Here is a 12,847-nt window from a genome sequence, read left to right on the forward strand (position 1 = left end):
GATCTTGACCTTATACAAATGATTACTTCTTGTCGGATTTGTTCTAAATGCTTTAGTTTCAGAGATGTAAGCCAAGAACTGCATTTTACCGCCATGTTCTTTTTTTAGCCATGGCGGCCGTCTTGATTGATGGGCTGGGTCATCGGATACATTTTTTTAACAAGATACCCATAGAATGATTAAGGCCAAGTTTGTTTAAATTAGCCCTGTAGTTTCAGAGGAGAAGATTTTTGTAAAAGATTATAAAAATTTACGAAAAATTGTGAAAAATTGACTTTAAAGGGCAATAACTCTTTTTTGGGTCAATCGACAAATTCGATCAGGATGACTTATTTGTAGATCTTACTGTGCTGAACAATTTTGAAAAATTTCCTTCAAATTAACAATTCAGAGTCAGCAACCCAACAACGAATTGTCTGAATCGTCTGAAAATTTCAGGGCAGACAGATCTTGAACTGATGAACATTTTTACCCCATGCCATATTTGATCTTACTGCTTTGGTTTCAGAAGATATAACCGAAAAAATGCATTTTACCCAATGTTCTTTTTTAGCAATGTCGGCCATCTTGGTTGATAGGCAGGGTCATCGGATATATTTTTTAAACTAGATACCCTAAGGATGATTTAGGCCAATAATAGTTTTAGTTAGACCAGTAGTTTCAGAGGAGAAGATTTTTGTAAAAATTACGGACAACGACGGACGACGACCACGGTGATTGACGACGATGGACAACGGACGCTAAGTGATGAGAAAAGCTCACTTGATGCTTTTGGGCCAGGTGAGACAAAAAAAAACGCTTTGAATGCACTATTCTACGTGTAATTGGCATCTTTTAATTGACTGATTATCCTGAGGTAGGCTTTCGTGACAAACAAAAACCGACTTAAAGTGTTTATTGATTAAAGTTATATATGTATAAATATGGCGCTTGACTATAACATTTTTTTTTTCTTTTCATGTTCTGACATTTAAAAAAAAGTTGTCCCAAAGCGTCAAAAATTAACAGTTGAGCTCTGTAATATGCTGTTAGTTTTATCAAAAGTTAACCAGAGATTTGTCGAATAGCCAGAAACGCAGGACCGGGCAGGTTTTTATATACATTCTTTGCTAGCAAAATTTAGCAATTTGAACATTTCTTTTGAAAAGAAACATAATTCATGAAGAGCATTTCTGGCCCACATTATGTGCACTACACACTGCTCAGAGTCTGAAAAGACCATATGGTGTGCTCGACCACTAAGTGGAACACAGATATTACTTAATAAGACTCGACGTTATCTCAACAGTAGTTAACTGTACTGTTCTCGACATTGGTCTCGTACTTGATAATTTTAGTAAAGTCTGAAACGGTTTTGACAAATGCTCGACAAATCTCGACTCATTCTCGACATGTCTCGACCTGTCTTGACCAGTCTGAATCAGCCCATTCAAATCAACTAGAATTTTCAGTTCGGAGTTAATTCAGACAGTCACCTTTAAATTGTTTTATAATTTTTCTAAATAGACTTTCATATTCAAGTTTATTTGGAAAAGTTATCAAAACATTTAAACATTGTTAAAAGGGACTGTCTATATCTAGTATGAACTGAAAATTCTAGATTTTTGCCTATTAATCAAATCCTTAAATTTATAAAGTTTATCCAAGTTGATTTGAAAAACTTATAGAAATAAATAAAGATGACTATTTGAATTTAATAAAAATTGAAAATTCTAGCTTTTTTACCTATTAATTTAATCGAACCAAACTACCAAATAACCTGGAATTTTGTTAGATCAATATATAATTGAGTTAGATGGACTAATTCAGACCAGTCTAGACTAAATTTAAATGTGAAGACTGGTAAATAGGCCGAAACTGAGTCAAGATTGGTCGAGACAGGTCGAGACAGTTCGAGACTTAGTAAAGACTGGTCGAGACAGTTCGAGACTGAGCCGAGAATGTTCGAGCATTTGTCGAAACCGATTCAGACTATACAAAGATTATCAACTACTAAAATAGACTTATTAAGTTAAGTCGATTACAGTTAAGTGCAGTTAAGAACAGTAGAGATTATGTCGAGTCTTATTAAGTAAAATCAGTGTTCGACTTTGCTGGTCGAGCACAAATTATGGTCTTTTCAGACTCTGAGCTGTTTGTAGTGTAAAAAAGAGGGACGAAAGATACCAGAGGGAGAGTCAAACTCATAGATCGAAAATAAATTGACAGCGTCATGGCTAAAAAAGAAAAAAACAAACAGACAGACAAATAAAACATGTAAAAGTACACAAGACACAACATAGAACACTAAATACTAAGCAACACGAACCCCACCAACAACTGGGGTGATCCCAGGTGCTCATGAAGGGTAAGCAGATCCTGCTCCACATGTGACACCCGTTGTATTGCTCATGTTATTACAAATCCGGTAAATAGTTATAAATTGCAATTCTCATTCTTCTAGCACTTTGAACATTGGACTACCTGTTCCTTAGGGTATGACCATTAAAGATTTTTACCACTGACATAATATAAAAAAATAATTGTCGAAAGGTTTGTTAATAAAAAAAAATACCAGAAATAAGGTATCAACTGTTAAAGGCAAAATTGAACTTTTTGACAAACTTTTTTAAGTCCAATCAGGACATACAAGTCGTCATTTTTTTATACATTCTCAGTGTTGAAAGTTAAAAGTATGATTGTTTCTAGAAAATTTCAATCCAGAGAAGTGCGTCGTACCCACTCAATTGTATAAGTAACATTTATAATGTACTACACAATCTACCCATTTACAAGACGCACTACGTCTGAGTTCAAAGTTTTACCTACAAGGCATATTTATGACTTAACGGTAGGACAAGTCTTGTAATACGATAAAATTAGGCATTCAATCATCTAATACGCCTTTTATTCATTAACATATGATAATTTAAATCGTTTCACAAAAGGGTTCCGTGATTGCAAACTAGTTCATTATGTGCCTGGTAATCTTTTGTCACCAATATCTACTACATGTACCTTACCTGATCGTTTCTTCTTGTGTCCTTTTGTGATGAATTTGTTTCGCCATTTCCTGATATCAAAAACAAATGAAAATTATTCTTCCCGCCAATATTTAACTTATAAGTCTTTATTTCTGTAATTTAGTTACTGCTGTCATTTATGATACTGAATTGATTTGTCTTTTGTATAAACACTATTCAGCCGGCGATTACATTTCTTCTTTATTTCAAAACGTTTCATGATATAGTTAATACGGCAACTAGTTTATATAAACCAAAAAAATATTCTGACAAATATCAGAAACATAATGGACAACACCAGACACACTAGACAACTGACCAATAAACACAACACGAAAACAGTATCTTAAACAATCAACAGCATGGTTTTAACTAAATAAAACTCAAGAAAACACAAAGTATAAGTAAGTTCACGCCATTCATTAAAATTGCTTTTAATCATGACGAAAAGCCTAACCATACTTATATCCAATAGCTGACTTACATCTATGAATGCTAAAAAATTAATGGTGTGTACATTAAATCAATCACAAAAAATACATAAAAACCCCACGTTAATCAAAAAGCATAAAAAATGATTTTAATGAATTTTTTGGAAATACGTTTCCTATGATAACTGTCAAATAGAAAAGTAAAGAAATTCATTATACAAAAAACCATGAAACTTTATGCTATCTCTTGTCAAAATCTAGCGAAATCAATAGGTTGTTTAATGTATAAAAGTTAGTTAATGAACCAAACTGAATTGATAAAGAAACGTTAAATTTCTTGTTTGTATTCCTGAAAGAAGTTAAGTCAATTGTGCTGTATCGCTTGAGTGGGAAAACATGATATTAAAACAATTTGTGCGAAGGTAGTATTATCTGCCTATCGATTGAACCATAGCAACACAATTCAAAATAAGAAACTTGATACGTTTACACTGATGCAAATATTGATTAATAAAGTCTTACGGAAATAATTAAAATAAAGCTCAAAACATAAAGAACGATGTTTGCGTCTGGTCCTTTCAAGTTATAAAGAATGCAGCAGCTAATCGCGTTCATTATAAACACTTTCCATCTATTTTTAATTTTCATTTGTCGTACTATTCAGAAACGCTTTTATGCACTTTTTGATTGATATAGAATATGGTATATCAAAATGATTTTCAAATTTCATATTTAACACTTACACTCGATGTGCAAAAATAGCTTTATAAACCGAGATTGTTAGAAGCCTTAAGTTTGAATTAGGTTTTAAATAAATGTTAAAATCATTTTCAAAACCATGGAGGATAATTACTTTAATTTGCCATTTTAAATGCAATCGGAGTAAATAATTTGAAAGTGTTTTTAATTCTTTATAAGCTTGATCCATAAATTGTGAGAAGCCTGTCTGTTGGTTTTTTTACGTCCCTCATTTAACGAAAAAAGATAAGCTGCAATCAAATGTGTCAATTCATATAACTTATTTATTGACGAATATAGTTTTTGCTGTAGATATCGAACTTAAAAGATAGCTTTTCTATTTTGTCTAGAGTCTAGAGAAGTTCATTTGAGACGTGATTATATATATATATATAATAAAAACTATAACATAATTTTCCATACGTTTCGGCTATTACGGCCTTCTTAATTGGAATAAATTACAACATTGAAACAACAATTACATCGCTTGGATACATTTCGTTATAATAACTACTTTGACGTTTATTTGCCGCGTATTTTTCTTTTTTTTTTTTTTTTTATAAATATTTTCACTATCTTTCATACATTGTGTTGAGTCCATCAGGCTCTAAAGTTTTTAATTTTTTTTATCCAAAAAGCTTCTTTAGTTTTTCTGTACGTTTCTGTTCCAAATACTCTTTCTATGGCGGTAACTTTTAAATTTTTCATCGAATGATTATGCTGAATGAAGTGGTTTGCTACCGGATCGACTGTTTTGTTTGTTCGTATTTTTGAAAAGTTCAAAAGCATCCGTTGATAAAGTGTATCACCTGTTTGTCCTACATATATAAGTTTTTCTCATTTTGTACAGTTAATTTAGCTTACGAACGCACAAAAAACACTGTGTCGAAAGGTTTTAAGTTTGTGCCGACTAGAAGAAAAGTAGACATGGTAAACTTATAGCCGATTTGAAAATATGGAAAAGAAGAATGCGTATCCGCGAATATTTTTTTGAAGCAAACGAGGAAAAAGAAAATTGTCAAAACGAATATTCTAAATTCAAAAAATCAAGTAATTTCACACCCTCACCCGGAAGAGAACGATGGTTGGATGAATATATTCAGACCGTAAAAGATGAAATTTTAAGTAGATAGAGCCGAAAATTTAAAATGAATATTACTACAGAAGAAGAAAAGGCAATGCGAGAACTGTTATATGATACAAGCATCGTGATACGACCGAGCGATAAATCCTCCGGCGTTGTTATAAGGAACACAGAAGACTATAAACTAGAAGTCGAAAAAGAATTAAATAACAACGATACGTACTTACAAAGCCATAGATAAAGATCTCACACAGAAAAATGAAAATAAAGTAAAGAAACTTGTAGAAAATGTATGTAAAAGAGAACTAATAGACAAAGACATGAAAAAATATCTACTACCAAAAGGAACATGTCCTGGAAAAGTACAAACAAATCCAAAATTGCACACAAAAAATCATCCGGTAAAAACAATTATTAATGGGCGGAACCATCCGACAGAAAAGATCGCGGAAATAGTGGAAAACGAACTTTCGGAAAATGTTTGAAACTTGCCCACCTATATTAAAGACACAACAGATTTTTTTAACAAACTAAATGCAATACAACAGCCATTACCAGACAACGCAATAATGTTTTGTTTAGATGTAACTAAATTATATCCAAGTGTACCACGAAAAGAAGCACGAGAAGCATTAAAACAGCATTAGAAAATCGATCTGATATATCAATCCCAACTGAAGATGTTCTTAAAATGATGGACTTAGTCATTGAAAATAATAATTTTAGCTTTAACGGAAAGCACTTTTTACAAACAGAAGGAACAGCTATTGGTTCCCATCTAGACATGAATTATGCTTGCACCTACCTCGGACAATGGGAGGAAAATTTATTTTAAAACAGCAATTACACCCGTTTTCATATTGGAGATATGTTGATGACATCTGGGGAATATGGGAACATGGTTTAGATGAATTAAAAAAATTTCACGAATTGTCCAATAATTTATATCCGCGAATTAAAACAGAAATGCGTTACTCAACTGAAAAAATCGAATTTCTTGATATGTTTGTAAACATAGAAAACGGACAACTTAAAACAGATTTTTTCACAAAATCGACAGATAAACACCAGTACTTACATGTTTCGTCAAGCCACCCAAATTCTGTAAAAAAATGCTATACCATATGGACTCGGTATTCGTGTCAAAAGAATTTGCTCAACAGAAGAAAATTACAAAATAAGAAGAGAAGAAATAAAAACGCACCTAAAAAAAGTGGATACAATAACTCGTAAACTGAAGTTTTATTAATAAAAGTCGACATTCTAAACCGAGACGATCTATTACAGTACAAACCAAAGAAAGAGAACAACAGAGTACCCTTGGTGATTACCTTTTCCAAAGCGCTTCCAAATATACATTCAATTCTCAGAAAAAAATCTTAAAATTCTCCATCAATCTAACAGGCTAAAGAATATATTCCCCGATCCGCCTATTGTAGAATTTAAACGCGACAACAACATAAAAGATATCTTAGTACACAAGAAGCACAATTTACAATTTTATAAACAAACTAATGGCTGTGGACCATGCGGTAAAAATTGTGCATTATGCTCACACATAAATGAAACCAAGGTATTTTGTGACAACACCGGGAAAGAATATACCATTCAGGGACAAATAAACTGTAAAACCGTGGGCGTAGTATATGCAATTAACTGTACAAAATACGAAAAACTTATATATGTAGGACAAACAGGTGATTCACTTTATCAATGGATGCTATTGAACTTTTTCAAAAATACGAACAAACAAAATAGACGATCCGGTAGCAAACCACTTCATTCAGCATAATCATTCGATGAAAAATTTAAAAGTTACCGCCATAGAAAGAGTATTTGGAACAGAAATTTACAGAAAAACTAAAGAAGCCTTTTGGATAAAAAAAAATAAAAACTGTCGAAAAAGAATTAAATAACAACGATACGTACTTACAAAGCCATAGATAAAGATCTCACACAGAAAAATGAAAATAAAATAAAGAAACTTGTAGAAAATGTATGTAAAAGAGAAATAATAGACAAAGACATGAAAAAATATCTACTACCGAAAGGAACATGTCCTGGAAAAGTACAAGCAAATCCAAAATTGCACAAAAAAAATCATCCGGTAAAAACAATTATTAATGGGCGGAACTATCCGACAGAAAAGATCGCGGAAATAGAGGAAAACGAACTTTCGGAAAATGTTCGAAAATTGCCCACCTATATTAAAGACACAACAGATTTTTTTAACAAACTAAATGCAATCCAACAGCCATTACCAGACAACGCAATAATGTTTTGTTTAGATGTAACTAAATTATATCCAAGTGTACAACGAAAAGAAGCACGAGAAGCATTTAAAACAGCATTAGAAAATCGATCTGATATATCAATCCCAACTGAAGATGTTCTTAAAATGATGGACTTAGTCATTGAAAATAATAATTTTAGCTTTAACGGAAAGCACTTTTTACAAACAGAAGGAACAGCTATTGGTTCCCATCTAGGCATAAATTATGCTTGCACCTACCTCGGACAATGGGAGGAAAATTTATTTTAAAACAGCAATTACACCCGTTTTCATATTGGAGATATGTTGATGACATCTGGGGAATATGGGAACATGGTTTAGATGAATTAAAAAAATTTCACGAATTGTCCAATAATTTATATCCGCGAATTAAAACAGAAATGCGTTACTCAACTGAAAAAATAGAATTTCTTGATATGTTTGTAAACATAGAAAACGGACAACTTAAAACAGATTTTTTTCACAAAATCGACAGATAAACACCAGTACTTACATGTTTCGTCAAGCCACCCAAATTCTGTAAAAAATGCTATACCATATGGACTCGGTATTCGTGTCAAAAGAATTTGCTCAACAGAAGAAAATTACAAAATAAGAAGAGAAGAAATAAAAACGCACCTAAAAAAAGTGGATACAATAACTCGTAAACTGAAGTTTAATTAATAAAAGTCGACATTCTAAACCAAGACGATCTATTACAGTACAAACCAAAGAAAGAGAACGACAGAGTACCCTTGGTGATTACTTTTTCCAAAGCGCTTCCAAATATACATTCAATTCTCAGAAAAAATCTTAAAATTCTTCATCAATCTAACAGGCTAAAGAAAATATTCCCCGATCCGCCTATCGTAGAATTTAAACGCGACAACAACATAAAAGATATCTTAGTACACAAGAAGCACAATTTACAATTTTATAAACAAACTAATGGCTGTGGACCATGCGGTAAAAATTATGCATTATGCTCACACATAAATGAAACCAAGGTATTTTGTGACAACACCGGGAAAGAATATACCATTCAGGGACAAATAAACTGTAAAACCGTGGGCGTAGTATATGCAATTAACTGTACAAAATACGAAAAACTTATATATGTAGGACAAACAGGTGATTCACTTTATCAATGGATGCTATTGAACTTTTTCAAAAATACGAACAAACAAAATAGACGATCCGGTAGCAAACCACTTCATTCAGCATAATCATTCGATGAAAAATTTAAAAGTTACCGCCATAGAAAGAGTATTTGGAACAGAAATTTACAGAAAAACTAAAGAAGCCTTTTGGATAAAAAAAAAATAAAAACTGTAGAGCCTGATGGACTCAACACAATGTATGAAAGATAGTGATAATATATTTATAAAAAAAAAAAAAAAAAAAAAAAAATACGCGGCAAATAAACGTCATAGTAGTTATTATAACGTAATGTATCCAATCGATGTAATTGTTTTTTCAATGTTGTAATTTATTCCAATGAATAAGGCCGTAATGGCCGAAACGTATGGAAAATTGTGTTATAGTTTTTATTATACAATCATTCAGAGACTTTATATATATATATATATATATATATAAAATATTTATTACTGATTAAAAAAACCTGATAGTTCATCTTTTGCATGTCTATTTGACTATTTGGGTTATTCGATTGTGTGCATGTAGTCAATTCAGAAAGTTGATTTGTTTGATATAATAAAACACTTATGAGTATATTGCCAAGTTTGTTGTCCCTTTGATTATAAGTATTGCCCTCATCCTCGCCTCGATCATTTGTGTGTATCTCAGGGACATACCACTATGTATATTATCATTTCAACAAAATAATAGAATATCTCACTTTATAACATGAATATCTGTCAATTATGTTAGTAACTTACCTGGATTAATGGGCAAATGTGTACGTCCCTGATAAACAATATATCTAATGAATAGTTTAAAGTATTCAGGTTTTTTAGTTAAATGTCTAATAATTGAGATACAATGTGAAATGAACACATGATAGCAAAACACTTTAAAATGAATTGATCAAATGATTTGCATTATGTAGGACCGTTTAAATTGTGAATAAATGAGAATGTTGACAAGGCGATTTTTACTATCAACTTGAGTGGAAGTTCATGTACGAACACATTTGATAGTATAACACATTTGAATGCTTTAATATAATTTTCGTGAAGTTTTTGAAATTAGCAGTACTTTATCAACAACATGTGTCAAATGTTGACAACTTTTAACAACGATAAAGTGCGCATCACATAGCGGCGTTCGGTGACAATTGGTCTTATTTCTTTTTTTAAATTAAAATAAACGCCAATAAGTTATACCTCTTATTATAAAGAAACATAATATCAAAACATATTTCAGTAGTAGTTGGACAGATTTTGTGAATTGTTGCAACCACTCTACTGTTTGTCCTACAAATATATATGTATTGCAGATGTTGCACACATTTGATACTTAGAGAAGATTATTTCAGCTTTTGTAACTATTGTGAAGCAAGAAGTTGCTTACAATAAAAATCGACTATCCATTGTTGGTTTATGATACACTTTATCAATTAATTAGTTAGTCAATTAACTTATTGAAATCAATGCTAAAATCTCCGATCTGAAGTCTTATGTGAGGGTCCGGTAATTGATAGAGAAAGTATCGTGCGGTAAAATAAACGAGTTATTTTCCATGTGAGATTATTGATTTACATATTTACATTTTACACGCAAAATAGATTTGTGATGATTTATAAAAGGCCAATTTAACCTTCATCAAGAACACTTAAAGCCAATATTTTTGAGCTGATTATGTACAGTATAAATACCTGGAATACGTGAGGATCTATATAATCAAACGGGACTTTCATTGAATACCGATTTTAACCGACACTAATTAAATTGAGTTGAAACCTATATTTGTTTTAAAGTGTTCTTTTAAATATGTTTACAGTCAATTTGAGTAAGGTATGTTATGAATTATATTTTGTCTCAATTTTCTGTCGCTGAAGTAGTATGTTTGTTTTTATCTGACGTCATTTCTGTGGAATAATAAATGTTCACGACAGAATCTTTTGTGCGACAAAAGATGGTGCGTTTCATATCATACAGGTTGTTGTTGTTTTTGTCTAAACGACTGTTTTGTTCTTATTCTTAGCATAAATTAAGAGAGACTTGGCTGTGGTTATCGTCCTTCATTTAACTTTAATGAATAAAGATAAGTTGCAATCAAATGTGTCCTTTCACTTATTTATTGACGAATATAACTTATACTGTAGAGACCGAACTTAATCGACTGCTTTACTATTTTTTCTAGAGTCTGAATACGTTCCTTTAGTAAATAAAAAAAACATTTTGAGACGTGGTTGCGAGATATTATAATGTATATTTATTTCTGATCATGCATTGTAAAAATACACCTGTATCATCCAATTCATGTTAGAAAAATACATGTATGGCTATTTCTAATGAGTAGCACTAGAGATATCAATTAAACATTTACAGTGTTTTTACTGTGTGTTTAACATAATAGACTTTATCATATGACTGTGATGGTAATTGTTCAAAATAATAATATGCCTACACATATGTAAAAGATTGACAGAGTATCAGTTAAGAAAAAAAATGACAATATGATCTATAATCATCACATTTAATCAATATTTTATATTTAGTCAAATTTAAGAACAATTCTGCAACATGTGCAATGAAATATGATAATCGTTTCAACAACAACAAAAACAGCAATCATAAAGGACATTAAACAAGACAGTATTTGGAAAAAAATAAACTATGTATAGACTTGCTTGTGCATACATCAAGAAGCTCGTGTCTGACATTTTTTTAAAGGATTTTAAAATTAAGTCAAGTACGAACAAATTTTATCTACTTAAACATTTTGAATATATTGAGTTTCTCGTTCATAAGCTCTTTAAAATTAACGAAACTTTATCATTAAAAGGAACACACGCAAAATGTTAACTTGTAACAAATGAAACTTTCAACAAATGTATAATATACAATTATGACCCGTAGAAAAGGTAAATTTCCATAATTGTCAACCCATAACGGTTATTTCCCAGATGGGAAGCCCAAAGTGCAAATAACTTTTTTAGGGTTGATAATTTGTGATATGTATAGTTACTCAGATGCAACAATTGATTCATCATTTCGAACTAACAGTGTACAGGTCTTTTGAACCATTACAAAATACCTGACTGTAGTAACAGATTTAAAAACCTTTAATAAATTAATTTTGAGCATTTCTTTTATACAACAAAGGTAGACTTTTCTGTAAAATAGCGATGGAGCTGAAAAGGACCGTTTTTGAGAAATATTCTTGGCATAAGACATGTAAGAAGAGGAATTTCCAGGCTTTGTTTATTCATCACTCGATGACTTACTCTCTGATCGTTGATATTTTGATTATATACCTTTGTGACCTCATTTTTTATAACTCGTGTACAAATCAAGAAGCTCGAAAAGTATTCAGCGGTGACAAATAGAGTTATTCATTGATAGTTGTTAATTTTGAAGGTTACTCGTCCTTCCTTGCAATTAAATGAAAATTAACAGACGTTTTATGTTAGATATAAAAGGTCATCCTAAGTTTAATTTGTCAGAGATATTCTCTGGGACATTATTATATTCGGACAAAAACTTACAAACAAATCAATAACATCAAAAGTTCATGCTCAGGGGAATAATAGGATTAATCGTCGCATGGTGTTCGGGATTACTAGTCCTTCCTTGAATATTTAGATGAAAATGTACTGCATTATTCAAAGTCATGTGTTGATCATACACGTATGGTATGATACTAATAAAATATATTCTCTATAACATGAATAAACAAAATTTGGCTCACAAAAATCATGATAAAATAAGGAATGAGTGCAATATTTTTTTTCTGTCTATGAAGAAAAAGCATCAATGATGTGGTGCACACTGAATATCTCGCATAGCGGAACAACTCTCCAGCAGGTTATTAAAAGTATGCACCACATGTTAGATGTCATTCCGAATCGAAAGGGAAAAAAATATTATGGTAATTCCTTATAATTCAATTTTGAATTAAATTTTAATGTGTAAATAATGAAAAAAAAACGCGTTTCATTAGTCACAGTCACATGACAAACATAGGTCTATCAGCTGATAAGACACAGATGAGACTTCTATCATTGTCTATGCTTATATATTTTTCTTCCGTAAAGTTCCATTACACATATTGCCTTTTTGCAAACCACTCAAACTTTATATACTGTAAATTCAGAAATTATTGAATGCGAATAATGTGACTAGGTTAGTGT

General features: G+C 31.4%; 1 protein-coding gene across 4 annotated transcripts in view; it reads right to left on the minus strand.

Annotated features, from left to right (window-relative positions):
• The window catches only part of LOC127715430 (transient receptor potential cation channel subfamily M member-like 2), an 85,169-nt gene that overhangs the window by 54,726 nt on the left and 17,596 nt on the right, over positions 1–12,847 (minus strand). For 3 of the 4 annotated variants that reach the window (XM_052221471.1, XM_052221470.1, XM_052221473.1), the window contains exon 2: positions 3,003–3,052. In XM_052221471.1, the coding sequence (XP_052077431.1) occupies positions 3,003–3,049 (47 nt within the window). In that variant the 5' untranslated portion in view covers positions 3,050–3,052. Of the gene's footprint in view, positions 1–3,002; positions 3,053–9,428; positions 9,593–12,847 lie in introns of those variants that run through there. The other variant, XM_052221472.1, reaches the window with a different exon arrangement.

This window comes from Mytilus californianus, unplaced genomic scaffold (assembly GCF_021869535.1).
Source record: "Mytilus californianus isolate M0D057914Y unplaced genomic scaffold, xbMytCali1.0.p SCAF_9, whole genome shotgun sequence".
NCBI classification, from domain to species: Eukaryota; Metazoa; Mollusca; class Bivalvia; order Mytilida; family Mytilidae; genus Mytilus; species Mytilus californianus.